Source organism: Salvia hispanica, chromosome 6 (genome assembly GCF_029641045.1).
Source record: "Salvia hispanica isolate PSC_SH4W2 chromosome 6, Shi_PSC_v1, whole genome shotgun sequence".
Classification (NCBI taxonomy): Eukaryota; Viridiplantae; Streptophyta; class Magnoliopsida; order Lamiales; family Lamiaceae; genus Salvia; species Salvia hispanica.
The window spans coordinates 4,199,649-4,226,874 of NC_142697.1; the positions used below are offsets into that span (position 1 = coordinate 4,199,649).

General features: G+C 34.8%; 3 protein-coding genes across 4 annotated transcripts; 1 reads left to right on the top strand and 2 right to left on the bottom strand.

The window, feature by feature from the left end:
• Positions 1–1,246: 1,246 nt before the first annotated feature.
• GC5 (golgin Putative 5) lies at positions 1,247–11,164 on the bottom strand. 2 transcript variants are annotated; one of them, XM_048104222.2, is made up of 20 exons: positions 10,971–11,164; positions 10,639–10,876; positions 8,910–9,919; positions 8,407–8,478; positions 7,456–7,530; positions 6,446–6,560; positions 5,472–5,533; positions 5,329–5,376; positions 4,383–4,667; positions 4,243–4,302; positions 4,071–4,154; positions 3,916–3,981; positions 3,743–3,841; positions 3,445–3,663; positions 2,692–2,809; positions 2,398–2,621; positions 2,202–2,261; positions 1,977–2,090; positions 1,646–1,720; positions 1,247–1,570 (listed from the first exon to the last, which is right to left on the bottom strand). In XM_048104222.2, exons 2-20 carry the CDS (start codon positions 10,814–10,816, stop codon positions 1,535–1,537), a joined length of 3,000 nt encoding a protein of 999 aa, XP_047960179.1. In that variant the 5' UTR covers positions 10,817–10,876; positions 10,971–11,164; the 3' UTR covers positions 1,247–1,534. The 2 variants fall into 2 exon arrangements, with proteins under 2 accessions (XP_047960179.1, XP_047960181.1); XM_048104224.2 differs by having other exon boundaries at positions 2,398–2,618; positions 10,639–11,164.
• A 7,873-nt stretch (positions 11,165–19,037) lies between these two features.
• LOC125208440 (rop guanine nucleotide exchange factor 12-like) lies at positions 19,038–21,420 on the bottom strand. Its single transcript, XM_048108053.2, has 6 exons — positions 21,051–21,420; positions 20,871–20,987; positions 20,582–20,736; positions 20,432–20,506; positions 20,116–20,358; positions 19,038–19,768 (listed from the first exon to the last, which is right to left on the bottom strand). Exons 1-6 carry the CDS (start codon positions 21,310–21,312, stop codon positions 19,112–19,114), a joined length of 1,509 nt encoding a protein of 502 aa, XP_047964010.1. The 5' UTR covers positions 21,313–21,420; the 3' UTR covers positions 19,038–19,111.
• A 434-nt stretch (positions 21,421–21,854) lies between these two features.
• LOC125204110 (large ribosomal subunit protein eL37x-like) lies at positions 21,855–23,684 on the top strand. The gene is made up of 4 exons (XM_048102669.2): positions 21,855–21,980; positions 22,088–22,223; positions 23,232–23,333; positions 23,413–23,684. The coding sequence occupies exons 1-4, from the start codon at positions 21,978–21,980 to the stop codon at positions 23,460–23,462; spliced, it is 291 nt and encodes a 96-aa protein (XP_047958626.1). The 5' UTR covers positions 21,855–21,977; the 3' UTR covers positions 23,463–23,684.
• Positions 23,685–27,226: the final 3,542 nt, after the last annotated feature.

The window sequence follows — 27,226 nt, forward strand, 5'->3', positions numbered from 1 at the left end:
TGCATGTTGCTCATAATTCATTAATTTGTATATTTATAGAATGTGGACGTGTCCAAATAATTGGATTTTAAGTGTAGGTGTGTTGCTCATTTTTCTCAATGTCTGTTACATTAATGGAAGCATAATAAAAGAAACTAACATCATATGAAATCTTGATGCCGATTACTATTCATCAGAATGAGGATTGCAGGAAAATACTTTGAGATCGTTTCTGTCGGCTCCCACATTAGAGTCGGCTGATTTTCGTCTAACATTGGACTAACCCTTGTTCCACGGATTGACCATTGTGCAAAATGATTCAGCAGTCAAGGAGAGCAATAGGTGTGGCCTTTGGAGCGCCGGACCATAAACGGGCATATGATACTCACATGAAACATCATGAATACAACATCCTAGCTACAGCTGCAGATGAACACGGCGAGGCCTTTGATCACAGTAAATGGGCCGTAAAATCAGTGAGCCAATTTAGTCGATTAGGGTTGGGCGACAAAGTGTTGGCGGTATGGTTTCAATTTAAGCAGCACCAATTCTCTGACGTTGAAGTGAACGTTAAAAATGACTTAATTGAATGTAATTATAATAATAGTCTTTTTTTTCAAAAAAGAGAAATCATCATTTATCTATAATTTTTTCGAACAAAAACTAAGTACTGACCATGAGGACCTTTCGAACACAAAAGGCAAGAACCTCCCCCTCCAGGGGTAGGAAAATAATGATCGGCGTAGCGGACCAAAAGCTATGGAACTTAGGTGTGGGTCTTTCGAATGGTATTTATCGTGAATGTGAAATCGTTCCACGTAGTATGCTCTCGGCCCATCAGCATGTGTTTTTGGTTTACGCCCCGTAACTCCTCTATTAGTAGTATAACAAACATTGCGTTCACCTTGTTTTAAAAATCTAAAATTTTTCTAAAATGAATAAAAATAATTTAATAATGACATAATTGTTATCCAAGAATGACCTCCCTTTGTTATATAATTTGTCACTAATATTGAGTTTGTATATCACAACCATATATACTAGTAGTAAGTTGTTTAGTTTAATCTTCAATTGTATATTTCAGAAAATTCACTCTTGAAAAGTACTTATATTTATTGACTCCACAGCTATTCAAAATAATAAATGTACAACCCCTTTACATACTTGCAGAAAATCTTGAAAGCCATATTTCTTTTTATCAATGGATACCCCACAAATACCACGGTCGAATCAATACAGACACATGAATAAACTTAAAACGAATAAATAAACAACACAAGCATATTTTTCCAATAAATGGTCCATCATGTCCATCTCAAGAAACGCCAACATAGAAAACAAGATCATTGTTTTGATCCATGATGTTTCAACACAATTAAACCTAGTCTACATAATTGCCATAAAAAAATTCGATGAATAAACAATTTTTAAAAGCATTTTACATTCTATAATCGAATTAACTTGGGGCTTAGTTAGAAGTCAAAAAACCAAAGCCGTATACAGTAATTTTTCGTGAAAATGCAACAAAATGCAAGTCCTGAAATCAATATCGCTATCATGGAGCAGCCATTGATGAACTTAGTATGTGAATCTGCAAACAGATGTCAGAAAAAAAGGATTAATACAAATGGATGAATGAAGTTGTAAAGGATAATCAACACTTCACCTTATTCACTAGCATGTTCACTTGCTCTCTGTACATCTCCTTTAGATCAACAATATCGGCACGGAGTTCTTCCAACTACACAGATTGCCCATTTCAATATCAGTTAAGATACACACTTGGAATTTTGTGAATGAAAGCTAACGTAAAAGGTGTTTTAATTTGCCTTCACGATAGGTTTTTGACTTGAAGCACGTGTATAAAGCAACACATGTTTTAAACTGATGAAACTTATGATTCTGATCTCTATACAAGTCGTCTTTCCTCGAATTCAAATGCATTGAGGTGGAATAACATGGTTAATTTTGGCGAGCTGTGAAGTGATAAAGTATACCTCTTCATCACGTTCTCCCATCAACTCCAGTGCAGCTGAGTGTCTCCTTCTAAGTGCTTCTAATTCTGCTCGAATTCCTGGTAGTGTAGCAGCTTCTGTCCGTAACTTTTCACACTGCATTGTGCAATTCATAGATAATTAAAAGCAACCCAACTAGCTTGCTAGATAAAAAGGAACTTGTGAGCTCATAAATCACCCAGAAACAAATCGGGGGGGTGACCTCACCTCTGCTGTCAGTTTGACTAATTCTTCTGCAAGTGAGTCACGAATGGATTCCAGAGAAGCCTGATGGATAAAAAAAGGACAATTACTAGAAAGATTCAAAAAAGATTTACAGAATGCCTTTATACATGGATAATTTAAGAGTAACGCTCTTGCATAATGATCACCGAGTGTAATTAGCTGAGATATCACTTCATACCAATCTTGAAGAATAAGATGCAAGTTCTCCCTCCTTTTGACGAAGGGCAGCTTCAAATGTGTTAGATGTCACACTCTTCATATAATATGGACTCACCGCACCATCCCCAACACTTCTATTTTCAGAAAAGGTCTCTGATGAGCCCAAAGTTGTCTGCAAGAAAAAACTTTCTTCCATACTGCTCAAGCTGCTTGCACTCGAAATCTTACGAGTCAAGTTACCTGCTGAAGTTTAACGCAAAATCATCAGTAAATGAAATGTATAAGTCTTTTGTGTGTAGCTGATGGGAAATACCACTATCAAATGCAGCTGACTTCTGCCTAGCTATGGGAACTTGATCAGGTACAGTAGAAGACTGAACTCGGGCAGCCCTTTCCTGATCCAAACGAGCAGTTTTTTCCCGGTCCAGTTCCTGTTTAAGGAAAAGAACCTTATCAATAAGCTAGTGCGTGGAACTAAAACTGGAACTAATATTCAAGCATTTATTTAGCACATTCTCCTAGCACTATTTGTGATATACAGTCCAGAAACATATTGATAGTGGTAGTTCATGCAGGACTGCAGATCATTCCCTGCACTGCATTATTTTTAGTCTTCAGTTGTTAAGTAAATAATTTAGTTATTTAATGTTTTAAGAAGTCTAGTTAGTAATTAATTCAGCTGTTTAGTGTTTTATCTTTTCAAGTTAGAGTCAAGATAAAATTTTCTTTCAGTTGGGAGTATGTCAGTAGATTGTTATAAATAGGTCTTATGTTCCTATTTATTAATTGTTCAAAATATAGTTAAGTTCATTTTGCTGTGGCCTCTTAGGAAAAGATATATCTTTTACTTTCTTTGTTCTTTTATTTCTATCATTCTATCTTTTCTCTTTATTCCTGTTTTCTGTTCAATTCCAGCAGCGAACCACAATCTTCTCTATCACATATGATATGACCCGAGAAGCAAAACTAAAAACAGAAAAAGAGGAACAAAAGTTGCAGCATTAAGCATCACAAACACAAAGTTAAGATAATACAAATAATTTCTGGCTAAAACTAAAAGTGCTACCTGTTGAAGAAGCTCTTGATGCATCAGTGCATCATGCAACTCCTCCTTATGTTTTCTCCTCAGTTCTTTCAGTTCTTCTTCGAGCTGATTCGCACGACTTTCATTGGTGTCAGCTTCCTCCTTTAAAGCAAGATATTCCTGCCTATGTTCAGCTGCTTTATGTCTCTCCTTTTCAAGAGATCTTGTCAGCTGTGTCTGCTCAGCTCTAAGGCATGATATCTACAAAACTCCTCTACCATAAGCTGATCTTCAAGGTAATTATCTAAGTGACTTAAATCAAGTATTAGAGTAAAAATACCTGAGCTTCAAGTACGTTTATTCGAGATAAAGTTTGAGTTAAACGTTCACTGATAGAACGCTCCTTTTCCTCTGCAGCAGCAGCATTTGCCTCTGCTTCCTGTATTTATATCAAAAATAAATTCAGGTGCATCAAAAGTGTAATAACGTGTAAGGGGAAAATCCTGAAGAAACCTGAAGTCGTGAGTTTAGAGATCTCTCTACAGCAGCCCATGCTTCAGCCCTTCTGGCGGCTGTTTCCTGAGATCAATCATTAGACATAAATATAAATGAGTGCCAAAGGAAACCATGTCTAGTCATCCAATAAGATACTGAGTACACAGTAATACCTGCATTGCTTCAATCTGCCTTAAAAGAGGTCTGGTAGAGTCGGGAACTTGAGTTATTAACTCCTCGCACCTACGCTCACTAGCCTAGACAAATAATTCCACATTAGATAATAGAAACTGATAAACATTTTTGAACAATAAGATTATCTATCATCAAAAAGGCCAAACTTACTTGATATCGCTTTTGAAGATCTTCAATATCCTTACGAAGCATATCTTCTCTAAAAACTGCCTGCAAGAGAGTGAAGGTAACTGTCAGTTTAGTACTAGAGAGGTGAATGAGTACCCATAATCTTCCTCTGGGAAACTAACCTGCTGCTCCGTTCTGGTCAGTGTTTGCCTTAATCCTTCAAGAGTTTGAACTAACATACTTTCACGCTCCTCAGCCTCTCTTAGACGACTTTCTAGTTCAGTTCTCGCTTCAGTATTTGCACGTGCCTCTGCTAATGTTACAGCTTCTTTTGCTGCAGCAAGAGCATTAGTGTAGTAGTCTTTTTGAGCTGCAAGTTCAGCTTGATGCTTTTCTACAGTTTCTTGAAGCAAATTTTCAGTTTCTGCCTTGTCTCTTTTCAAGCTCTCTATTGTATTCTCTTCAACCTATTAATGAATATTCACATCAACTCCTATAAGAATTAAATATAAAGATATGCAGGTACATGTCAAAGAAAAATTTGGTGGTAGGTAATTAAGTATAGAAAGATCTTGATGCTAAATGACAGAATAACAACACAGCCATTGTATTAAAGTTTAGTGAGTTCCACAAGGTAAGAACTGTATACAAAACCTATAAATAAAGTGATTTATGAATACATCATAACAAAGACAGAAGCGCATTCCTTTTTATTTGTTTTACAACATTGCAGCAAGCAACAAAAAACAAGTGATTCCAAAATCACATGAAACTAGAGAATAGAGATACAAAACAAAGAACCAACTAAAATGTTTTTAAACTGAGTACTAAATATAATGGCTAATATAATAGGACATGAAAGAAGGTAATAATGCAACCACTTCACTAATTGAATTGTATAGATAGTAAACAGGCTAGATATCGCAATCGTCAGAAAATTTTCAATTACTGCAGAGGTGGTCATAGTAAATAGAATTACAAACCTTAAAAGTATCGAAATACATATATGAACCAAAGAAATTACAGGCCTTCCTTACACATTAGCAAGAAGCATACAATTGGTGGCAGGATGAGCATATGTAAGAAAAAAGATGCACGTACTTATAGATAACATTGAAGAAAACCTACCTGTATCTTCGTAAGGAATCCTTTCTTCTCTTCCTCAAGCTCTCTGATCTAGATTTCAATAAAATTTGACAGATAAATTAAAGATCCAATCCGTGTCAAACTGAAAGAGTTCACAGAAAGAGAAAAAGATCCAAATTGCGCACCTGTGCCCTCAACTTTCTGATATGACCTTCCTGAGCAGCTTGCTTTTTTGAGAGCTGTTCACCTGAATATTTATGTGGCATCAAACTCTCAATGTCAGGTGTAATCTAAAATTACTAAGCATGCATACGAATGATATCAAATTAGTGGAACTAGGAAGATGATTTTTAATAACTTTAATCTCTTAGTGTGAGTAAAATTGTGTAACCACAGAACAATATAAGAATAGACATTTGAAAAAAAGGACCAGGTCATCAAGCAAGTTTCACAGAAAAGCTCCATGATTTTCCCTTTCTGCTACTTTAGACATTTGAAAAAAGGACCAGTTCATCAAGCAAGTTTCACAGAAAAGCTCCTTGATTTTCCCTTTCTGCTACTTCTTTCTTTTTATGAGGAATAGCTCCTTGATGTTTTTACAAATATTTAGAGTAAAATTATCCTCTGAGAACCAGTCGTCTCAAAATAATACAAATTGTCACAGTTTCAAAACCAAATAGCTTGATCCTTTCCTCTCTTAAGGACTTCATTTTTTGTTTCTTCTATCTCAAGATTTATATATATCATAGTTAATACTCCCTTCATCCAATAAAAAAAGGCACAGAGCACAGGTTTTAAGATATCTAGTGTTGATTGTATCATGAGTGGAGAAAGGGTACCAGTTTAGTTTTCTTTGTATTGTGAATGGTGAAAGAGTCCCACTTTAGGGGTATTGTTATGTAAAGTGATTGTAAACAAATTGTGATAGTAAGGGTTTTATGTAACAATTTCTGGTGGGGTAATGTACAAAAAATAAGAAATTATTATGAGATAGACGAAAAAGGAAAGTGTGCTTGTTTTTATGGGACAGATGGGAGTATAAAATAATGTACTGTTTAACATCAGGATGATTCAATTATGTGACATGTGATATTGTTTAAGCTGTTTAAAATCACTGATTGTTTGAAGTGATTCTGCTGCTCCAAATATAAAATCAAACCTTCGGCCATCACTTGGTTGATTATTTCATCCTTTTCTTTCAGAAGAGCTGCAGCATCACTTTTCTTATTTTGTTCTCTGCGCAGTGTATCCCTTTCCCTAGTGAGAGCATAAACCTGAAATAAAGGAAGTCTTAACTACACCGAATCTTAACAAGACAAATAACTCAGAATATTTATTCGTAGGAGTTAGCAAGCACATTATGCCAATATAGACTAAATATCAAGAAAATGGATTTTAGAAAATATAAATTGATTAAAATGAACTTTATCTTCTTTATTGGCAATGAAGCGCAAATCAGTTGGTAAGACGTTCTTCTCCAACCAATAGGTCAGGGGTGGGAATGGAAATATAAAATGATTAAAATAAACTTTATCTTCTTAATTAACAATGAAGCACAACTCAGTTGGTAAGACGGTTCTCTCCAACCAATAGATAGGGGGTTCGAGACACCATGGGGATAGATGGGGTTAATCCTCTTTTAAAGAAAAAAAAAACTTTATCTTCTTAATTAAATGCTTCATAGATAGATAAATTATGAAATGAACAGTCAAGAAAATAATTGAAAAGGTATCCCTACTAAGAGAACTTGTAGCAAATCATAAACAATAAGCAGTTAGATAACTCGTTCTATAAAAAATCAATCAAAAAAAGAAGCAAGACCGGTCCTCATAAAGTTGATGTTCAAAATGTTCTTTTTTAACTGCACAATTTCCATTAAGATCATACGGCACATCATTCTATGTGATGGCAGTCTGAGCATTAGACAAGAAACAGACAAATAATACTCAGTTTATCAACATGCTGGATGGTTTCACGTAAAGTCAGTTAACCAGGGAAGAAATACAGAAGGCTTAATTCTATGTGATAGTTAAGTATTTCTAAGGGTTCATCAAAATTTCAGTTACAAAAACAGTTACAAAAACTTCAGGGGCTACATCAACGTTCAGCTATCCAAGTGTTCAAATGTAACATGTAAGTAAAGATGAAATACAACATGCAAAAGTATACCTTTCTCTCAAGTACTGCTACCCTTTGATGATACTCCTCTCGTAGAGATTCAATTTCAGCTTCATTTGTTTTTCTCTGGAAATCACTTTAGCCAGTTAATAATTTGTTCATAGATCTGTAAAAATATGTTTGTGTGTAAGTGTGTCAGAAAGCTTTATGGGTGTAACATGTACAAGAATGTGGATGTACATGGATACCTCAGGACACAAACTCAGCATAGTACAATGACAGCTGAATTCGTTATGTTCCGGTGATACCACAACAAAGAAACCAGAAGATATCATATGATATGTTAGATAGACTTACAGTGTCCATGTACAGTAAATAGAGAACACCCAACTAAACTTGAAAGTTAAAAGCCCCTATTTTTATAACCTCACTCTAGCATTAAAGCTTTCCCTTGCTATAATTTCCAATAAAGCTATCCTTTTTGAGACTTTTTTCTTGACTTGCATCTGCCACTATTTTCTATTTCTGAGAAGACATTTTATAACCTCACTCTAGCATTTCCCTTGCTATAATTTCCAGTTGTTATACTTAATGTGCCTAGTAACAAGCATACAACCGTTGATTAGGAGTCCCGGTTCACTTTTACTAGAAAATATAAATGGTACGTAGGTCCGTCCCACATTTTACACTAACACATTTTACTCCCATTTTATTATAAAACTAACATATAAAAGTGGGACTCACATTCCACTATCTTTTCCAACCACTTTCCTATATATTTCTTAAAACCGTGTCGAACTCAACCGGGACTCCTACCCGCGGACGGAGGAAGTATTAGATACCAGCACCTCTAGTCAATATCCAATTTATATGTTATCATGCATGGTTGGCAAATGAATGTTATTGCTTATTTCAGTTTTGACCTAAAACCAAAAAGTGATTAAAAAAAGCAAAAACAATGTGGGTGCAGTAAAAAACTAGAAAGGAAAGAGCAACCATTACCTTCAATTCATCAATTACAGTTTTAAGCTGCTCGTTTTCATTCATCAACCTTGCAATTTCATCAGCCTTGGCCTGTGAAGTAAAGAGGAGAGGGAGAAGGGCTCTAATTTCTTTCTTTAAGAAAAATTACAAGAAGCGACTGTATGCTTTAAAGAAAAGAGAGTAACAAGATCACAAATTACAAGAGAGTTTATTAATGGATTCTCATGCTATACCTCAAATTTAAAGAGAAGCGTGACAAATGAAATGTTATAGGTGAGGAATATTTGGAGGAATAAAATAAATTTGTTCGGGTTTATTGATAAAAAACAGCATTAGAGACACCTTTCTTATTAACACACATCAACTGCACATCAATTGATCAATTCTCTAGTCGATAAAGTTTTCCATAGCTAAAGAAATAAGCCCTTTTGTTGTTTGAACAAAGTATGCAAGTAATATTTGTACCATATGAGTCTATGATGCACGCCAAAATCCAAAAATAAGTATGACAACTTCAGTACCTGAGCTTGTCTAGCAGCTCCATGCAATGCAGCTTCCATCATTTTCATTTCCTTCATCACTTTATCATGTTCAGCCACAGAATCTGCAATATTAGATGAGTTGCTTGCAGAACTCATCCGTTCCTTTACATCAGTATCTTTTTCCATGACCTGCTTTAGCTCAACTGAATCAGAGATTACATCATTGAGAGGTGTGACCAAATCTGAGGCTGCTTTTGAAGCCTCCACCTCACTATGTTGTAAACCAGGAAGATTGTCATTAGAACTATCTTCTGCTTCTATGGTGCTAACAGGAACATCTGTGACATGTGTTTCTCTGCTTTCATCTGGGCCTTGAGGAGAACCATCAAGTGTTTGGGCTGGAAAAACATCTTCAACATCTTGACTTTTGGCATTCTCATCATCTATGCTCTTAGACAAACTAGTAGCATCATTAGTAGAAAGAGAAGCACTAGCTCCTACAGTATCTCCAGGACTTACAGATTCTGGTTGTAGTGACTCCGACAATGTAGAAGATATGTCTTCTGACCCCTTTTCCTCCTGAAGATTGTCAGTGGATCCAGGTTGCAGAGTCTCTGACGATGTAGGAAGTACTTCTAACCTCTCCTCCTCTTGAAGTTTGCTTGTAGATTCTGTATGCTCATCTTCAGATTTTTGTTCAGAAGCTTCAACAAGAATCGGAGGTGAAACCACTTCATCTTCACTGTGGTCAGAAGCAGTATTCTCTTTTGCCTCACCACTGGTATCCTTTATTTCCTCTTCAGGTCCTGTTTCTACTTCTGCATTTCTCAATTCTTCTTTTACTTCTTCTCCTCCAGTAATTACTTCACTCACTTGATTAACTGAGTTGTCATCCTCAACTTGTTTTTCCTTGATAGAGGATGTAGGATCTAAAGCTTCGGACATGTCTGACGACTCGACAGTATCTTCGTCACCTCTCTGACCCATCAACCCAATAATAGGTTCGAATAACGCCTTCCTGTCAGTAGCTAAAGGCCATAGTCCTGATGCTGTTATTCAGAAACTATGAGTATAAGTGATATTGCCAATCTCACGATCAACCATTAAATTGATTGAAAACTTCATAAAATCTTGTACATATACATCTATGAATACGCAATAAAATTATAAATGGACTAGTAGCTTTATGCCCTTGCAGAACCTCAAGGCCCTAATAGTATCTCTAACCATTTACACGACCAAACCAAACTCATTCTAGTGGAAATGTCACATAACATAGTAATTTTACTCCAATCATTTACACCAAACTCAAACTTAAAAGAATATTTTCTATCCATTCACTTTTTATAATTCCAAAATATCAAAAAGTGGTTTGGGTATGTTATAATGTAAACCCAAAATAGGTATTTATTTGTCAAAGCCCCAAAATGGGATGAGTTTTGAGGTACCATTGGAACTATTTTATTACTCTATTAGTTTTGGAGTAGCATTGGAGATGGTCTAAATCAGTAAACTACAGACACAGATACATTCATCAGCAAATCAGCAAAACTTCAAACTTCACAATGGCTGACACACAAATGTAAAAATATAAGGCACCAATAAATCTAACCCTCCAGATATATTTGCAGATCGAAAGCTATTTCAAAAGTTAACTTTCCTATTGATTCCAAATCGGCATGACAAACCAGTAGATCTCATTGATCGTGACTGCAGCACATTCAATACAAAATGCAGTTAACGATCAAAAATTCGCCAAATAACTTACCCTCACTGTCACTAGAAGCAGCTGCAGCTGCAGCTGCAGCATCAGCATCCGATTTCTCCTCGAGTCCAAGCGCACTATCGAAGTTCTTCTCGATGTTCTTCACACTTTCGCTCAGCTTATTCACAGCCCCGGCAAAATCTAAGTTCCCCAACGAAACTTTCCCACTGAACCACGCCATATCTTCTTCAATCAGGCCGCTTGATCCACTCTACCAAATATCGCGTTCACATCATCCAAGCTGACAAAGCAATCAAATCAGGAGTCACAACCTCCCCCCACAAAAAAGGAGAAGAAAAGTAGGAGAGATTTGGCGAAATTGAGTAAATCTCTACATCATTCAAAAAGGAAAAAAAAGCGGAAAATGAAGATCGAGTGTTGTTTCTATCGGTAATCAGGTTTGGAAATAGCTTAACCGATCAATTGTGAGAGTGATTTCAGAATCAAATCGGAAATTTGGGAATTGGGGATTTGGAAGGTAGGGATCGTTAATGCGTAGCCCAATTTTATTTGTTATTATGGCGATTCGATTGAACTTTAACAGTGTGGATCGATCTATTTGACGGTAAAAGTGAACTTAATAGTAAGAGTAATATTCTTAATTCGTACTACTATTTTATTATAATAATCTTTTAGATAATTATAGGGCCTAATCTTTTAGATAATTATAGGGCCCTACAAACATTACATTTATTTAAAATTTGGTATTTCTTAGTAACTTTAAAATTGGTACATAATATCACAAGCTTTCCCATTGCATATTTTACTAATTTGCGAGGTTTTTTTTATCATATTTTATTTACGTGGTTTTAAACGTGACATTTTATCCTACATGTTATGAACTTAAAAATGGTTTAACATATCATAAAACGTATCACGTTTGCCTACGTATAATAAGATTTTGATAAAAATATCTATTTGAGTGAGTTTGGGAAAATACCAAACAATATGCAAAATTTATGATATTATAGACCAATTTCAAAGTTTATGGGAAATACCAAATTTTAGGCAAAATTCATAGTTTTAGAGACCAATATCCCATAATTATACTCCTGCATCCGTCGGGATTCTCATCTGAGTTTGGCATATGTGTTCAAAAATACTTTCTTTATTCTATAGTAGTAGAATCATTTTTCCACCTTTAGTGTTCCATAGTAGATTCTCCTCTGTAGTAAAAAGTAGTAGTAACACATTTTCACACTCGTACTTTTCTCTCCCTCTTATTTTATTATCTCCACTTATCCCCTCTCCTACTTTCTCCTTACCAGAAAAATATGGGCATATGGAATTAATGCACAATTGATAAAGTAAGAGAGGTGATAGAGAAGGATAGTTAAAGTAGTGTTAGTGAGTCATAGTGGTATAAGTTGTACATAAATTGATGTTATGTGTAATGAGTTGGGGCAACATTCTATAAATGAAAATGCTCATATTTTCTATGGAACTGACGGAAATGAAAAGTGCATATTTTATGGTTCTTCACTTATACCCACATCCTTACGTAAAAACAAAAATTATTATTGGCAACAGAAAGAATAATATCTCTATCTTGAGGCGGACGAAAATGAATTGCACTTTTCGTTCATCCATCTCCACATCTAATGTACTCAAGAACTCCAATGTGAGAGCCCAGTACGATTCTTCTGACTCACCAAATAGCTCGCTCGGTTTCCCCATGGTGCACAGGGCAGACAACTAGGCGCAAGAGTGGGGCTTAAGCTCTTACCCTTCTTTTCCTACTTCTATTTTAGAATATGTGAAGTCTTTGCCAATACTACTGAAGAGTCTTGGATTGAATGATTGAAATGGATTAAATTAAAGACAAAAAGGAATAAATTACGGGAAAATGAAGTTAACAATGACGGGCATAAATTATTAATATATGCAAAAGGTGAAAAAGGTGGCCTAACTTATTAAAAATCAAAAATTGACCAAACTTTAATAAGTTAGGCCACGTTTTTTAATTAGGTGATGTTTTTCCAAAGACATGTTGTAGCAATTGGAAAAATTATTCATTAGAAAGATTCAATTATCATATTGGGGCCGTGAATAGTTGTCACATTAATACTAAAATTCAGTTTGAAGTTTTTCATGATCAAATAAATAGTGTGGCAAATATATTACGGTCAAATACCCGTGAGATGGAAATTGCATATCGTGTTTGGCTGACAACCTTATTGGATTTGACTCGTTTTCTTTTAAAGTACGAATTGTCTTTTCGTGGACAATGTGAGTCAGATAGTTCTTTAAACCGAGATAATTTTCCAGAGTTGCTTCTATGGTTTCATCAATGTAACGATGATGTATCTGGAATTTGGGGTACAAATGCTCACAGTAACAATCAAATGAATTCTCTATGAATTCAAAAGGAATTAGCAAATGTTTGTGCTTCGCATGTCACACTTTCCATAGTTAAATATATTGGAGATAAAGTTTTAACTCTTTTTGGTTAATGAAGCTCAAGATGTTTTATCAAAGGAGTAGATGAGAGTTGTTTTAAGATATGAATAAAGATGGATATGATTGAGCAATTTATTGGGATTGTGCATGTAACTGACACTTCCCCTCATTCATTGAAATACGTTATTGAATATTTATTGGTAAAAGCATAATTTATCTCTATTTAAAATGAGAGGTCAAAGATACGCTGGAACTTCTAATATGCAGAGTGAGTTTAATAAATTGAAATCTTTAATATTGCACGAAAGTTCATATGTCATGTATATTCATTGTTATTCTCACCAACTCCAATTAATTATTGTTATTGTTGCTAAGGGTATTACAACCGTGAAGAATGTCTTTAACTAGGTCACATGATTGTGAACCCTAAATATGGTCGAGGCATCTTGTAAGAGAAATGAACAACTTAGGAAACTGCAACATGATAGATTAGTTGAAAAACTTAGTGATGGAGAATGGTAAGTGGAAGAGGTAAAAATCAAGAGACTAGTTTGATAAGGCCTGGAGACACTCCTTACGGCTCTCATTACTTCACATTACTTCATCTATGCTCTATGTGGTCTTTAGTTGAGAAAGTGTTGGCAATTGTACGTGACGATGCCACTTCATACCACTGAAGGCTTGATCAAAATGATGGATAGTTATGTGTTTGTTTTCTCTTTGCATTTGATGAAACATTTATTAGGAATAAATGACCAATGAATTGTCTCTTGCCTTATAACGAAAAGATCAAAATATTGTTCAAGCATTCAAAGTGTGAAAACATTAGTAGCAAAGTTTTAGAGGGAATGGATGGGGAAGTCACACTTTCAAGCATTTAAATTTTGGGAATTGCACCATATTTCATAAGTTGATATGAATGAAATTATATAACGTCATGGTCGTAAGAAGCTTGCAGCATAATTGATCATATAGAACGATGGACTGAAACTCTCAAATTATTTCTCGGGTATAGAATGTAGCCAAAATGTTCCTTGGATGAAGCTTTAGGGGGTATTTATAGGCTTTCAATTTGTGTTCCTTGATGTGGTATATCTGTTATCCCAACAAGGTAAGCCTTGGAGAGAAAATAAGTTAAACTATGCATCGCCCGATCCCAGTCGGTCACTGGACAGGTCACAGCGAACCAATGTCGAGTCTTAATCTCTCGGAACATTTTCTAGCGGGTCGTTGGTCGTGTCTTCTTCTAGACATGAATTCTGAGGCGTAGTATTGCTTCTTCGGCGGTCAATGGGCTCTCCGGCAGCTGCTAGTTGACTCTTTTTCTCTGGACTTCTGATCTCAACCTTTTTCTATCTTTTAAGACTCTCTTTTGCACATTTGTCTTTTAAGAATCTATTTTGTACATTTATCACAAAACACGTCAAAATACCAAAATATATAAAATGTGCAATAAACAGACATGTAATTCAACTTTGACATTCAAAACGGACCAAATAATAGTCTCAAAACAATGTAAAATCAGAGAGTATCATTGCATGGATTAGATAATTGAGAAAATTAAAATTTTATAATTTAATATTCCAACTTCAAAGTTCATGGAACAAACTAGAATTTGATCAAACTTCATGATTTAAATTAATAGTACTAGTTGTTCAATTGATTATTCTATGCAACTGCATAATTCTCTGTCCTTCCTATAAAGTTGTGGAGAAATTATTTTATTATTAAATTATGGCCGTTCTAGCATTATTTATGCTTAAATTCTACTCCTTTATCTTTAAATAATTAAAATTTACTTAATAATTTATGCTTAAGATGTTTACATTCAAGCTATTTTATATATTATATGGTTATAGAGATAGGGGTGTGATCCGTTGCTAACTTCTTTTAAGTTGCTAACTTGTTAACTCATCAATGCAATGTATTAAAAATGTCAGCACGATGATACTGAAATGTCAACATAAACTTAAGTTGATATTTTAATACATTATGTTGACATTTTTAATACACTACGTTGATGAGTTAGCAAGTTAGCACTTAAGATGTTGACATGTCTGTTGACATTTTAACGCACCCCGATAGAGATATACTACTAATATGCTAACTAATTTTGAAGTGCTAACGTACATCCAATCTCGTGCTTCCACCTAGCATGAAACATGCAATATTATAAAAACTAAAATGCAATATACATTTGTAAAAGTGATAGATGGATTTTGGCAGATTGCATTTTAGTTATAGGAAGATTGCATTTTTTATTGTTGAGTTTTGCATTTTATATATAGTTTATTTTACACTGTTGACAATTTATGTTCAAATGCAAAACTCAAAAATATAAAATGCAATTTGCCTATAGCTAAAATGCAATATGCGAAAATGCATATACAACTTCACTATTGCATTTTAGTGTTTACAATATTGCATTTTTCGTGCCACGTGGCTGCACGAGATTGGAAGTACATTAGCACTCTAACTAAGGATGCGCCCAAGTACTCCCCATGTGGTCATATTCTCATCTATATAAGTTCAAAATGTTTACTTTCAATCCAACAAATTAATCAAATTAATCATTTTGAAACACTGTAATTTTAAAGTTTGAGTTTTGAAGCTTCAAGTCATTGTAGTCATTTATTGTATTCTCGAATTAAAAATTCTAGATCCGCCTTATTTCAGTATTCATAATCACTAGAGGTAACTTACCCGAAATCAAAACACCGATAATAGTAGTTTGAAAGTGAAATCATGCAAACATAAACATAGTTACACATGGATGTATTATATTACTAACTCACCATTAAATTGCTAACTATAACTAAATGATAAGCATTAGATCTTCAAATCAAGGGTCAAGATCATTTATCCCCGAGTATGAATACAATGAACAAAACATGTATTTTTGTCAATTAACAACAAATTTGTTATAACTAACTTTTTAAAAATTATCTCAAAACTTTAAATGCATATAACTATCTCGATTTAAATTATTTTTTCACACAACATATATTTTAAATTAAAGATAATTTTATAAGGATTCCAACGGGATCCTACATGCATATATTTCGATGTCAAAATTTGATAATGTAACGCCCCACTTTTTCAAACCCTAATTTTCGGGTTATAAAATTTTTGCATTAAATGCCTTAAATGCTATGATATGTGGATTATTTGATGAGTAATTAATTGCATAGTGTCTTTGTGACCTAATTGCGTATGAGAATTGAGATTGAGTTGAATAGTCAATTTGTTGAAATGTTGACGTGGCTATTGAATAGTCAAAGATGGGAAAAATATGACGTGGCCGTTGAAAGGTCGATGCGTTGAGAAAAAGAAGAGGAAGTGAAGAAATGATTGATTGGTGTGAATATTTGATGCGGAGAAATATAATTGTGGGTGAATTATTTTTCCTAAGGGATGAGTGAGAATTAAATAGGAGCATTATTAAATCATGTGGAATTTTCGGCCATTATTATTATTTGGAGGAGAAATAATATTATTCTTGGATTTAATTATTTGATTGGGATAATTATCCAAATTAAGTCCAAAGTCCGATTTTTCCTTATTTGTTGGTGGGATTTTCGGCCCCTATGATTTTATTTAAGGAGATTTTCGAAAATCTCTTATATTATGGGAGAGGGAATTATTTATTTATTTGATCTCTTATTTATTCTATTCCATGAATAAATATAAATATGCTAGAATATCCTACCATATCTTGCCATATCTAAGAAGATATTGCCATATCCTAATTTAATTAGGATTTATATTTAAATCCCTTTTGAAGATTGGAAGTACACGCCACTTTTGGCTATACTTGGGAGATTTAATTATTATTTTTCTTGCTCCGTGATATATTATTCTACTCCGTGAAATATTTGAATTTAAATCATAGGCTAAGTTAATAGCCTAGAATTCGAAATTCTCTCCTAACCATCCTCCAAATTTTCGGCCTCTACAACCAACAAATCTCTCCATATCTTCCAAATCTTGATTTATTTAATTAGAGATATTATTATTTGGCACTCTATAAATATAAGAGAGAGATCAAACCCTAGAGATCAAAACTGGCGTCTCCCACTCCCCCAATATTTTGAAATTCTCTCCCCCACTCTCTCCAAATTTTCTTCAAGTTTTCTTCAAGATTTCTTCATCAATTGAGAAGAATTCAAGTTGAAGTTCAAGATTTTATTGAAGAATCAAGGCTATAACTTGTTTCTACCGTTTGTTCTTTTGGAAAAGGTACTTTAATCTTTGATCTCCTCTTCTTCTACCGATTAATCGGTGTTCTTGAGTCCACATGCATTTAGATTGAGTGAAGGGGAAATAAATTGATGAAATTGGGATGCATGGATGTGTGTGTGTGTATGTGACCGAGAGTGTGTGTGTGTGTGCATGCCTCGGGAGGCGTGCACATGTGTAGTGTTCGTGTACGTGTGTTGTGTGTGTGGAACACTCATGCGTGACACGATATAACGGTGAATTTGGAGTTGTTCATTGAATAAGAATGATATGCAAATCATACCTTGATTTTGATTGATGATTTTGAAAATAATCGATGGGAAAAAGGGAAATATGGGAGACATGCATGATTTGAAATCAATGATTGAAACTGATTTGTGATACGCCTAATTTAAAGGTGATACTTCGCGCTCTCAGCGTGATAAACGAGGAGAAGAGAATACTCTCGAGATAAGCCGAAGAGGTGGGCTTTCTTTTAAAATAAGGACATTGTCCTAAACTGATATTGATGAGAATGAGATATGTGTTATCATGCCTTGATTTGTTTTTCGTGCCTATCCCTTGTGGCTATGCCACTATTGATTTAATCGAATTCGGATCCTTGTAGAGCCGCAAACTCTACTTGGGTTAGTGTACACCAATGTTAGACCGAGTGTCAGCGTACGGGTTGGCCGGTCTAGTGACCTGGATTGCGGCCGCAGTCCTTGTCATGTAGAATGAGGATATGGTAAACGTCGATGTGAAAAATGGTTGCGCGACCGTGATATTTGAGAAAGAATCTATTTTGGTGCCTCGGGTCTTTCTAAAGTTAAAACCCCGATGGACACTTGAAAATGGCATGATAACTATAATTGTGATAAAACTGTTTTCGGCATGAGTCCACTGAGTATGTTTATAGTACTCAGCCCTGCATGTGTTTTCCCTATGTGCAGGTTGAGCGGTGACGAGCGGGCGGCGGTGTTGAGTAGGAAATAATAAGATGATCTGTTGGTACTTTAAGTGTCGTTGTGTCTCCATACATAGCCTCACTTCTCTCTTGATCGCTTCCGCTATTTTATGAAAAATTGTTATCTTTTGGTTGGGATGAATACTTTTATTTCGTGGGAATATTTTGGATATGAAACAGTTGGAATTATTTTGGAATCTTTGCTATTTTGGAGCATTTATTGCGATAGCCTTTTATTGGATCTCTTTGCTAAGGCATTATTCTTCTTCTACTTAATTGTTTTGGTTAAATCCCTTTATAAAATGGAACCCTAGCCTATGATCTTTGATACATTTAAGTCTGCTTAGTTAACGATCACCGCATTTATTATACCCTAGATGGGCGGGTCGTTACAGATAAAATTTTCGAAAATGTTCGTATATTTCGTTAAGCAGTTTTATATCAATACAACTTATATAATATGCTAATATAATGTTTGTACAATTTCAATATGAAATTGTGTTAAATATAAAAAAAAATGAAAAACAAAATTACACATGACAATTTATAAACTCTAAAATCTTGTGGTCTTAAATTAATTGTAGTTAGCCACTAAGGGATAAGTTAGCAATTGAAATCTCCGTAAACACATATCTAAATAGCTTAGAAAAATTGTTTTCTCTTTAAATCAATCATAGAAACCAATAAGTCTGCTCTAAACCAGAAAGATCAACTTAGTAAAACCGTGACATTCTTGTGTAGAGCGAGTTGCTTGCATTTCTAATACTACTACATCAAATCCAGAGTTGAAGTATGTATTTGTGTTGTCCTAAAAAGGTGAAAAACTAGAAGTTTGATTAGTTATGATAATTTGATATATACATACATAAATGATGTTGGCATTTGTGAGTACTAATGGCGTAAGGATGGACTTCTTAGGCCACTCAAGTTCTCAAGCTTCTCTAAGAATCTCTTGTTTGTAGCAATGATGGTTGGCTTGATAGGAGGAGGAGGAGGTTCGTCCTTGTTGGGGTCGGGCTCCCCGTTCTCCCAGCCCATGAAATCGAGCAGCGTGGGCTTCGAGGTAGGGGTGTCTGCGTCCGACTTGGGTGGGGTGAAGGGCTTCTTCACTTGGTCCCCGGACGCTTGGGAGTCGATGAGCATGACATGGTCTATTCTCGAGAGCACGGTGAAGGCCAGGCTCTCGATGATTCTTGAGTAGCTCTCGAGAATGGCGTGCCCCACGTTTCTGTTGTATTGGATCTTGTTTATGTCTAGATCAGATTGAGGGATTCCTGGGAATCTATGCTTGAGAATGAGCAGGATTGTCTCTGCTCTATCTTCGAAGATCTCTCTCTTCTCCATGCTCACAGCCGACCCCCAAGCCGGCTTGCTGTCCTTGGCATTCATCTTCCTCTCCCAGATCACCACCGATGCCTCAATCTTGTTCTTCAGGTCAAGGATCTTGTGCTCCGATGACAGGTCCACCGACTGGAGGAACACGTCCGGGTCAAAGAATTCGTCCGTGATGCTCTTGTACATTGCATCCCCCAGGCTCGCTCTCCCGTTCTGCCCACACCACACCACACCACACCCTCTTACAAATCTTGCAACAAATCTAAATACTCCATCCGTCCACCAAATGTTGTCCATTTTTGTCATTTCGGTCTATCCACAAAATATTGTCCACTTTCATTTTTTTTTCTTCCCATTTTTGGTAAGTGAACCCCACTTTGCACCAACTCATTACACTCACATTCTATTATAAAACTAATAGTATATAAAAGTAGGGCTCACATTTCTACTGACTTTTTCAACTCTCATTTCTTCACATTTCTTAAAACTCATGTCAAGTCAATGTGGACAACGTTTGGTGGGCGGAGGGAGTAATGCCTTGAACTACCAATTTTGATTACCTTAGGAAGAGCTTCAATGTAGCTCTCGGGGATCTCCATCTCCGTCAAAACCTGTGCGTTTATGGCCATCGCTGCTTTCAGAACTTGGTTCACGGAATCCTTCTGATACTGCAGCCATTTCCGTGTAACCTCAGACAGGCCGTTTGGAGGAACCTTTGGCGTCGGGATCCACCATTTTTCGTTGTTGCTAGGTCCCTTCTCGTAGTAGAACTCGTTCTGGTCCTTGAAGTTGTCAAGGCAGTCCTGTCTCACCACCACAAGAATCAATATCGTAGAAAATTGAGGAATTGAAGATGATATCATCGGTCTTACTTACAAGGAGCATGCCATCGAGCTTCTTCAAGGCAGGAATATTCATGTGAAGGTCAGTTCTCTGTCTTGTTATCATGATCTGTTATGGAGTCAAGGCAAGTATTTAGCTTTCAAATATGAGATAGAAGGAAAGAGTAAAAGAGAAAAGTGAGACCTCCATGTTGCTACCATCTTTAGCCTTTTGTTTAGAAGGAACAAATTCAACAATATGATCTGTGACAGATAAGAGCCAATCAATCTCCTTTTTCCACCTTGCCTTTGTTTCTGGTGCCATTGGCTCCAATTTCTTTTGCTCTCCAAATGCAGAGGCTGAAATCAATCAATCAACATATAAAGTTGAACGAAAAACTTTCATTTTTAGAGAACATGGAGGTAGATCATATTTCCTAAAACGAACTAAAAATGACCTCCCTCCGTGTTTTAGTTTTGTGTGGAGTAGCAACCTGCCAAGTTCGTAATAGCATTCGACAAAGCTAGAGCAGACGAGACGCCTTTTCCACCACCGGACATATCCTCTCCTAGAAGCAACTTCGCAAACTTTTCCTTCATCATATCCAAATCTACATCACACCAAACACCATTTTATAAACATATTCAAAATTCATCAAGACATGTATTTTCACCTGAAGGCGGCCCTCTCGGCTGAGGAGGAGGGGGGGCATCGTTAGGCTTAACAGCCTCAGTCCGTTGCTCAACAGGCGGGGCTGGCTGCTGGTCATTGGGAACGGGCAGGGGGCTGGAAGCCTGGCTCCTGGAGATGGGATCGTCGTCAGCACCATTAGTGTCGACGATCAAACTCTTCTGCCTGATCCCATCAAACATCCCCTTAAACTGCCCCAGCTTGGCTCGCAAATGCTCCTTCTCCTCCTCTAGCACGCGCACCATTTTTGCGTTTTTAACTTTTACGATCCAACCTCGAAGCTGACCCAACTTCGTTATTTTTTAAAATTTTTGTGGCTTCCTCTTGGATTAGCTAGAGAGAGGGAGCTAAGGGTTATTATTTTCGAGGGAATGTGATTATTATCAAACTTTCTTCTTTTATTTTTCATCCTAGTTTATCAATGTAGGAATGTGGGGTGCATGCTTTCTCCATTCATTGTCTGGTTTTACCATGCTTCTAAAATTAACGGTGTTTTCAAGATTCATTAGAGCCAACAATTTCTCTCTCACTCCCACACACTAAATAAAGATCAATTTAGCCATGCTATAATTCTAAAGTTAATGACATAAACTATTTATTTAGAATCTACTTACCTAACATTTACAAAAATCTACTCAAACTTTCGGGAATACTTAAAGGATGAAGATAATAAAAAAATTAATTTGTTATAAAATTATTAATGAACAAAAGATTTTAGAATAGAGTATTAAATATGGAATGTGAAAATAAGAACAAGCTCACAAAGGGGGAAAATAAAGGCCCATTAACAATCCAGTATTTTTCAGAGCCCAAACCCATCTATATCTTGTTCCTATAAATATTTTATGACGTAACTTATCTCTCTTCTTTTTCCCATCGAATCTAGGGTTTTTGCAGCAGCACCACAGCAATGGTGATTTCTTGATTTCTGTTTCAATTGAAATTTTGATTCGGCCTATCGCCGTATGTAGTGATTAGAAGGATACAATATGCTTATCGCCGTCTGTTTTGTTTTTTCAGGGGAAGGGAACAGGGAGTTTCGGAAAGAGGAGGAACAAGACACACACACTGTGTGTGAGGTGCGGCCGCCGCAGCTTCCACTTGCAGAAGAGCCGCTGCTCCGCCTGCGCTTACCCGGCCGCTCGCAAGAGGACATGTATGTAATTTCTGATTTTGTTGATTGCGATTTTATTTTTTGTACTGAATTTGATTGTGTTTAGAAATTTTAGTTTAGTCTGTATGAATGTGGTTTGCTCATCTCCTATTTCATATATTTTGTATGCTTGATTTGAGTGTGTTGTGTGTTAATTAGTTGTAGGAATTATAATTTGGGTCGTGCCGTTCGGTTGCCATGATTATGTGTGATTAAATGCAATGACTAATCTTCACATGTCCGGCCTGTGACAATGTATCTTTGACCGCCTGTATAAAGTCAATAAAATCCTATGACTTATTTGATCCTGGACAAATCCTATTGTGGCTTATCACATTCTCTCTCTCTTTCCTAAAAAGATCTAACTTTTAAAACAGCATGGACTATAATGCAAAATTGGTAAAGTAATTTTTTTCTAAAGAAAAAATGTGATAGTGTCAAATGGGTATCACGAGGAATAGGAGTTCCCTAAAGCAGAAAGTTTCTATTTTTGTGAAACAGGCCAAAAAGTAAAGAATATTATATATCACTATTATCTTGTCTAGTCTAACGAACTGAACTCTCATGTACTTTAGTAATAGGTTCACTGTGCTGTAGGACTAGGTTGGTATTGTTGGATTGTTTCCAAAAACTATTACTCCCTTCGTCCGCCATTAAAAGTCTCATTTGAGTTTGGTACGGGTTTAAAGAAATATAAAAGAAAGTGAGGTAGAAAAGATAGTGGAACATGTTATCCATTTTTATATATATTGGTTTTATAATAGAATGTGGGTGGAATGAGTTAGTGAGAAGTGAGTTATACCTACCATTTATAGTAAAAGTGAACCGAGCCTCCTAATGCGAACGGATTAAAATGGTAAACCGAGGCTCTGGACGGATTATGAGAGTAACTGCTATTAATTTTGTTGATTGATAGAGAAGTAAGGCAAGGTTAGGTCTGTTGTACTGAATGCTAATGTGAAGGCATTAGATGTTGAAAATTGAGTGGTGATATGTTGGTACATTATGCAGACAACTGGAGTGTGAAAGCCATCCGAAGAAAGACGACGGGAACCGGACGCATGAGGTACCTCCGCAATGTCCCCCGCAGATTCAAGACCAACTTCAGAGAAGGTTTGAAACCTCTTTGTCCATTCTTATATTTAGACTGTTCGTTGGTTGCATGAGATTTGATTTATAAATTTTGATTTAGGTACCGAGGCTGCACCAAGGAAGAAGGCTGCCGCAGCTGCCTCTGCTTAGGTTATTATTATCTCTTAAATTTTGTTAGTGTTATGGATCAAAGACCACTTCACTTCATTGCTGTATCTCACTTTGTTCTGTCCCTCTGCTTATGTTCATCTATTCACTCTGTCCACGAACCAATTTCCATTTTACACCCCAAACTCTTTATGAAACGTGGGGTGGATTTCTATACTTTGAACCAAATCATAATTCAAATTTGTGCAATCATAGTTTATGAAATGATATATTGTTAGATAGAAAGAGGAGTGAGTTTTGGCAATGCAACACAGATGTGTAAAATCAACATAGACTACCTCAGTTCCTATAAAAATCAATTATATATTGTTAGATGGAAAGAGGAGTGAGTTTTGGCAATGCAAAACAGATGTGTAAAATCATCATAGATAGACTACCTCAATCTATCTATACATATATAAAAGGGAGTTTTGGCCTTATTTTGAATTTTTATAAGTTATGGGCATGCATTAGAATATTTGATAGAGATTGTAGGCAAGTTTGTAAATTATCTATAAAATATGTAGGAAAATGACTTTGAAGCATAAGATGAACCGAAAGTGGGGTGGATAATGAAAATCCACAATTATTTTTGGAATGAATCAATGTATATTGGATTTATTGTTTCATTTAATTAGTATTTGAATTTGAATTGCCGTTATTGTGCACAAATAATAAAGTTTATGCATACAATCCTCAATACCTTTGAATTCTATGGCGTTAAATTTTTGACTAACTTTTAATACCTAATGCGTAGTATCTATACATGATTTCAGCCTTTAACATTGAAATTGACATTCAATTTAATTTAGAGAGGTCTTCAGTTACAAATTGAGATCAATGAATTATCAGCCCTTTCCTCTTCCCACAAACTCACGCCATTAATTTTGCTTGCAACTTCTTCCCCCCCTATAAATTTTTATGGCTTTCTCACTTAAAAATACAATAACAAAACAAACAATCCGTTTACCAGCAACATAGCATCTGCACTTCCCCAATCAATCTGGTTAGTCATTCATTTTTGATGTTCTGTTCATCGCAATTATTATTCATCAATTTGAATATGTTGTTCCACTTCTGCTTCTGTAATAATTTTTGTTTCATATTTTCGTTGATAATGATGATCTTCACATATAGGAACAATTTCGGATGAGATTTTTAACCTTTTTTTTTGTTTTTATAGCTGGTGTCCTATGCTGGATTTTAGTAGAGCTGTTTGCTGTAATTCGCATTTTATTATATAAAGAATTTCGATATTCAGGTCGAAATTTAAGATGATTAGCTACTAATGAATTATATGGACTTGGTCCAATAATTTTAATTGATCTTAAGGTAGTAATTATTTGTAATCCATGAATGTTTGCTTCACGTAATTATTAATGTTATTAATTAGCCAATCCCTAATGGACTAATGAATTTAATTGATTTTATTTACATAAAATCATATGATATAGTACTAATATGATAAAATTCAATAAAATGATAATTGGATTGACATTTCAAATATAACAAAATTAAAACAAACCCTTAATGAGTAGATATATAATAGAGACTTAGAGAGTATATTAAATTTGTAAATATAATAACAATAATTAAATTTATAAAATAATTAATTTATATAAATTATTGGTACATTGTTATGATATTATAATTTATAATAGAAAAAAGCATAGAAAAATAAGTGAATAGAGAATATTTTTTACTTTGAGATTGGTCTAATGGTTTCAGTAAAATTGTTTTATAAGTATGATATGTATCATAAATTGGTTTTAGATTTGGTGTAAATGGTGAGTTGGTAAGACTCTATGAGCGATAAATGAGGATTGAGAGTTTGTAAATGATATAGCTCATGGCGGCTTTCGAAGTTGTTTTTACCTAACTAAAATGTATTCTGCGTACCTCTATTTTTCAAATATGTAAATTTGAATTATAAGTTATTACACCTTAGTCATGCTTCATTTATATAAAATTTACGATTTTAGATTTCATATAACGATATTATTTATTACTTTCGTAAAATTGTATCACAGTATAAAACTAGTATGAAGAAAATAAAATGAGTCGTACATTGCACGGGTGTGATACTAGTCTATCTATACATATATAAAAGGGGAGTTTTGGAGAGTTTTGGAGAAAATAACAAGATTGCCATTATAATTTTTTTTAATAAAATTAGAAAAATGAAAAGGTTTTTATTTATTTATGTAGTAATTAGAGAGACCAAAAGTTTTCATTTATACAAATAAATGAAAATACAAGCCGACACTATAATATATTCCGTTTCCGTATCCATCACTAATATTACGTTACAATTATATAGATCAATTTCCCACGTCAGAATACATCTAACCAAGTATGCAAAGAAATTAAGAAAGCAATTAAACGTGGGAATAATGGCGTGTGTATGGGAGGGTGATCATAGCCATAAGAAGACTTTTGGCTTTTCATTTCATATAAGTAACATTCTTTATCTTAATTTTGTGGTTTATAGTGTATTAATTCCATGACTTTTCATATCCTTATTTTGTGGCTATAAAAGTTATAGATTTGCAGATGAATTACACACCAACAAAAGCATTTACAGTTTGGTACATATTTTAGGTTATTGGATTCTCGAAGCTCAATTAATTTCACCGGTGCCTAGCGGGTTTGTGGTGCTTCTATATGCTAGGAAAGTCGTTTTATCTTTAGAATAATGCGTCAATTCAAGAATACTAGCCGCGACATAATTTGTCTTGCTGAAAGAATAATGTCCTCGACTTGACTAATTATAGTAGTTCTATTTGTTTTATTATTTTCATTGTAATTTTACATTCCACTTATTGTTATTTTCTTTCTTCGCTAGATTAGAAAACGGAATCAGGAATGTAGTTAGATTATTGTAATTATATACTGCTATTTAACAATTACATTTTAAAAATGTTACAGTTGTTACGTGATTTATTGTACTCCTTAAATAAATAAGTAAATTAAATTATAATTTATATTTTCTCTATTTTATTGATTGACAATTATTATTGTGTTTATAAATTTACTTTATATGTATATGTAAATATTTTTTTATAATAAATCTAAACTTTCAATAATTGATAATGCATACTTTTGTTTAATTTTAGGATTATTATCAAATAATTAAAGGTATTGACTATTATTTATAAATTTAAACAATTTGTTACTCTATTATATTGTACATTGTACGAATCTAAATTATATATTATTTTTATGCCATGTAGATATTATTTAATTTTAACAAATTTAAATTAGGGGTGTTTTGAAAAAATTAACATAAAGTCATATAATTGCTATAAAATTATGTCATAAAGAAGATTGATAGATGATGCACTTTTTATTTGCACTATAAATACCTGCAAGTATACAGAGTAGGTATAGTATAGCAAAAGGTTAGTACCGGATATCGAACACGGGGAAGACGTACACAAAGTGTCTATCTCCTACTAGAACTCAATTACTATCTGGAGAAACAAGAATTTTTATTTTGAAAATTTTTGAAAACAGAAAATATTAAAAGCAGTAACCAACTAAATGCAAGCAAATCACGGAGAGAAAAGTATAGAGATAAGGGAATTCCAGGGATGTGCTTTCACTTTTATGGTTATACAAATTCCAAACTACAATACCCTAGCACAGTTAATACTTTGAAAGGACGAGTCACCTAGCTTATGCTCATGCGATACAAACGTTGATTACTAACATTAGGGTTGTCAATCCTAATACGTAACTCCAAAAAGCTCCTAAGACCCTTGAAA

Bases quoted from the DNA above. Each gene is read 5' to 3' on its own strand.
- LOC125204110 (XM_048102669.2), top strand. The intron at 22,224-23,231 runs GTATGTAATTTC...TACATTATGCAG, and splicing joins GGCCGCTCGCAAGAGGACAT to ACAACTGGAGTGTGAAAGCC. The intron at 23,334-23,412 runs GTTTGAAACCTC...ATTTTGATTTAG, and splicing joins CAAGACCAACTTCAGAGAAG to GTACCGAGGCTGCACCAAGG.
- GC5 (XM_048104222.2), bottom strand. From the start codon at position 10,816: ATGGCGTGGTTCAGTGGGAAAGTTTCGTTGGGGAACTTAGATTTTGCC. The intron at 3,842-3,915 runs GTTTCTTCAGGA...ATATAAATACAG, and splicing joins CTCTAAACTCACGACTTCAG to GAAGCAGAGGCAAATGCTGC. The intron at 1,721-1,976 runs GTATACTTTATC...CAATCTGTGTAG, and splicing joins TGGGAGAACGTGATGAAGAG to TTGGAAGAACTCCGTGCCGA.
- LOC125208440 (XM_048108053.2), bottom strand. From the start codon at position 21,312: ATGGTGCGCGTGCTAGAGGAGGAGAAGGAGCATTTGCGAGCCAAGCTG. The intron at 20,737-20,870 runs GTTGCTACTCCA...GATTGATTTCAG, and splicing joins TGCTATTACGAACTTGGCAG to CCTCTGCATTTGGAGAGCAA. The intron at 20,359-20,431 runs GTAAGTAAGACC...GTGGTGAGACAG, and splicing joins AGCTCGATGGCATGCTCCTT to GACTGCCTTGACAACTTCAA.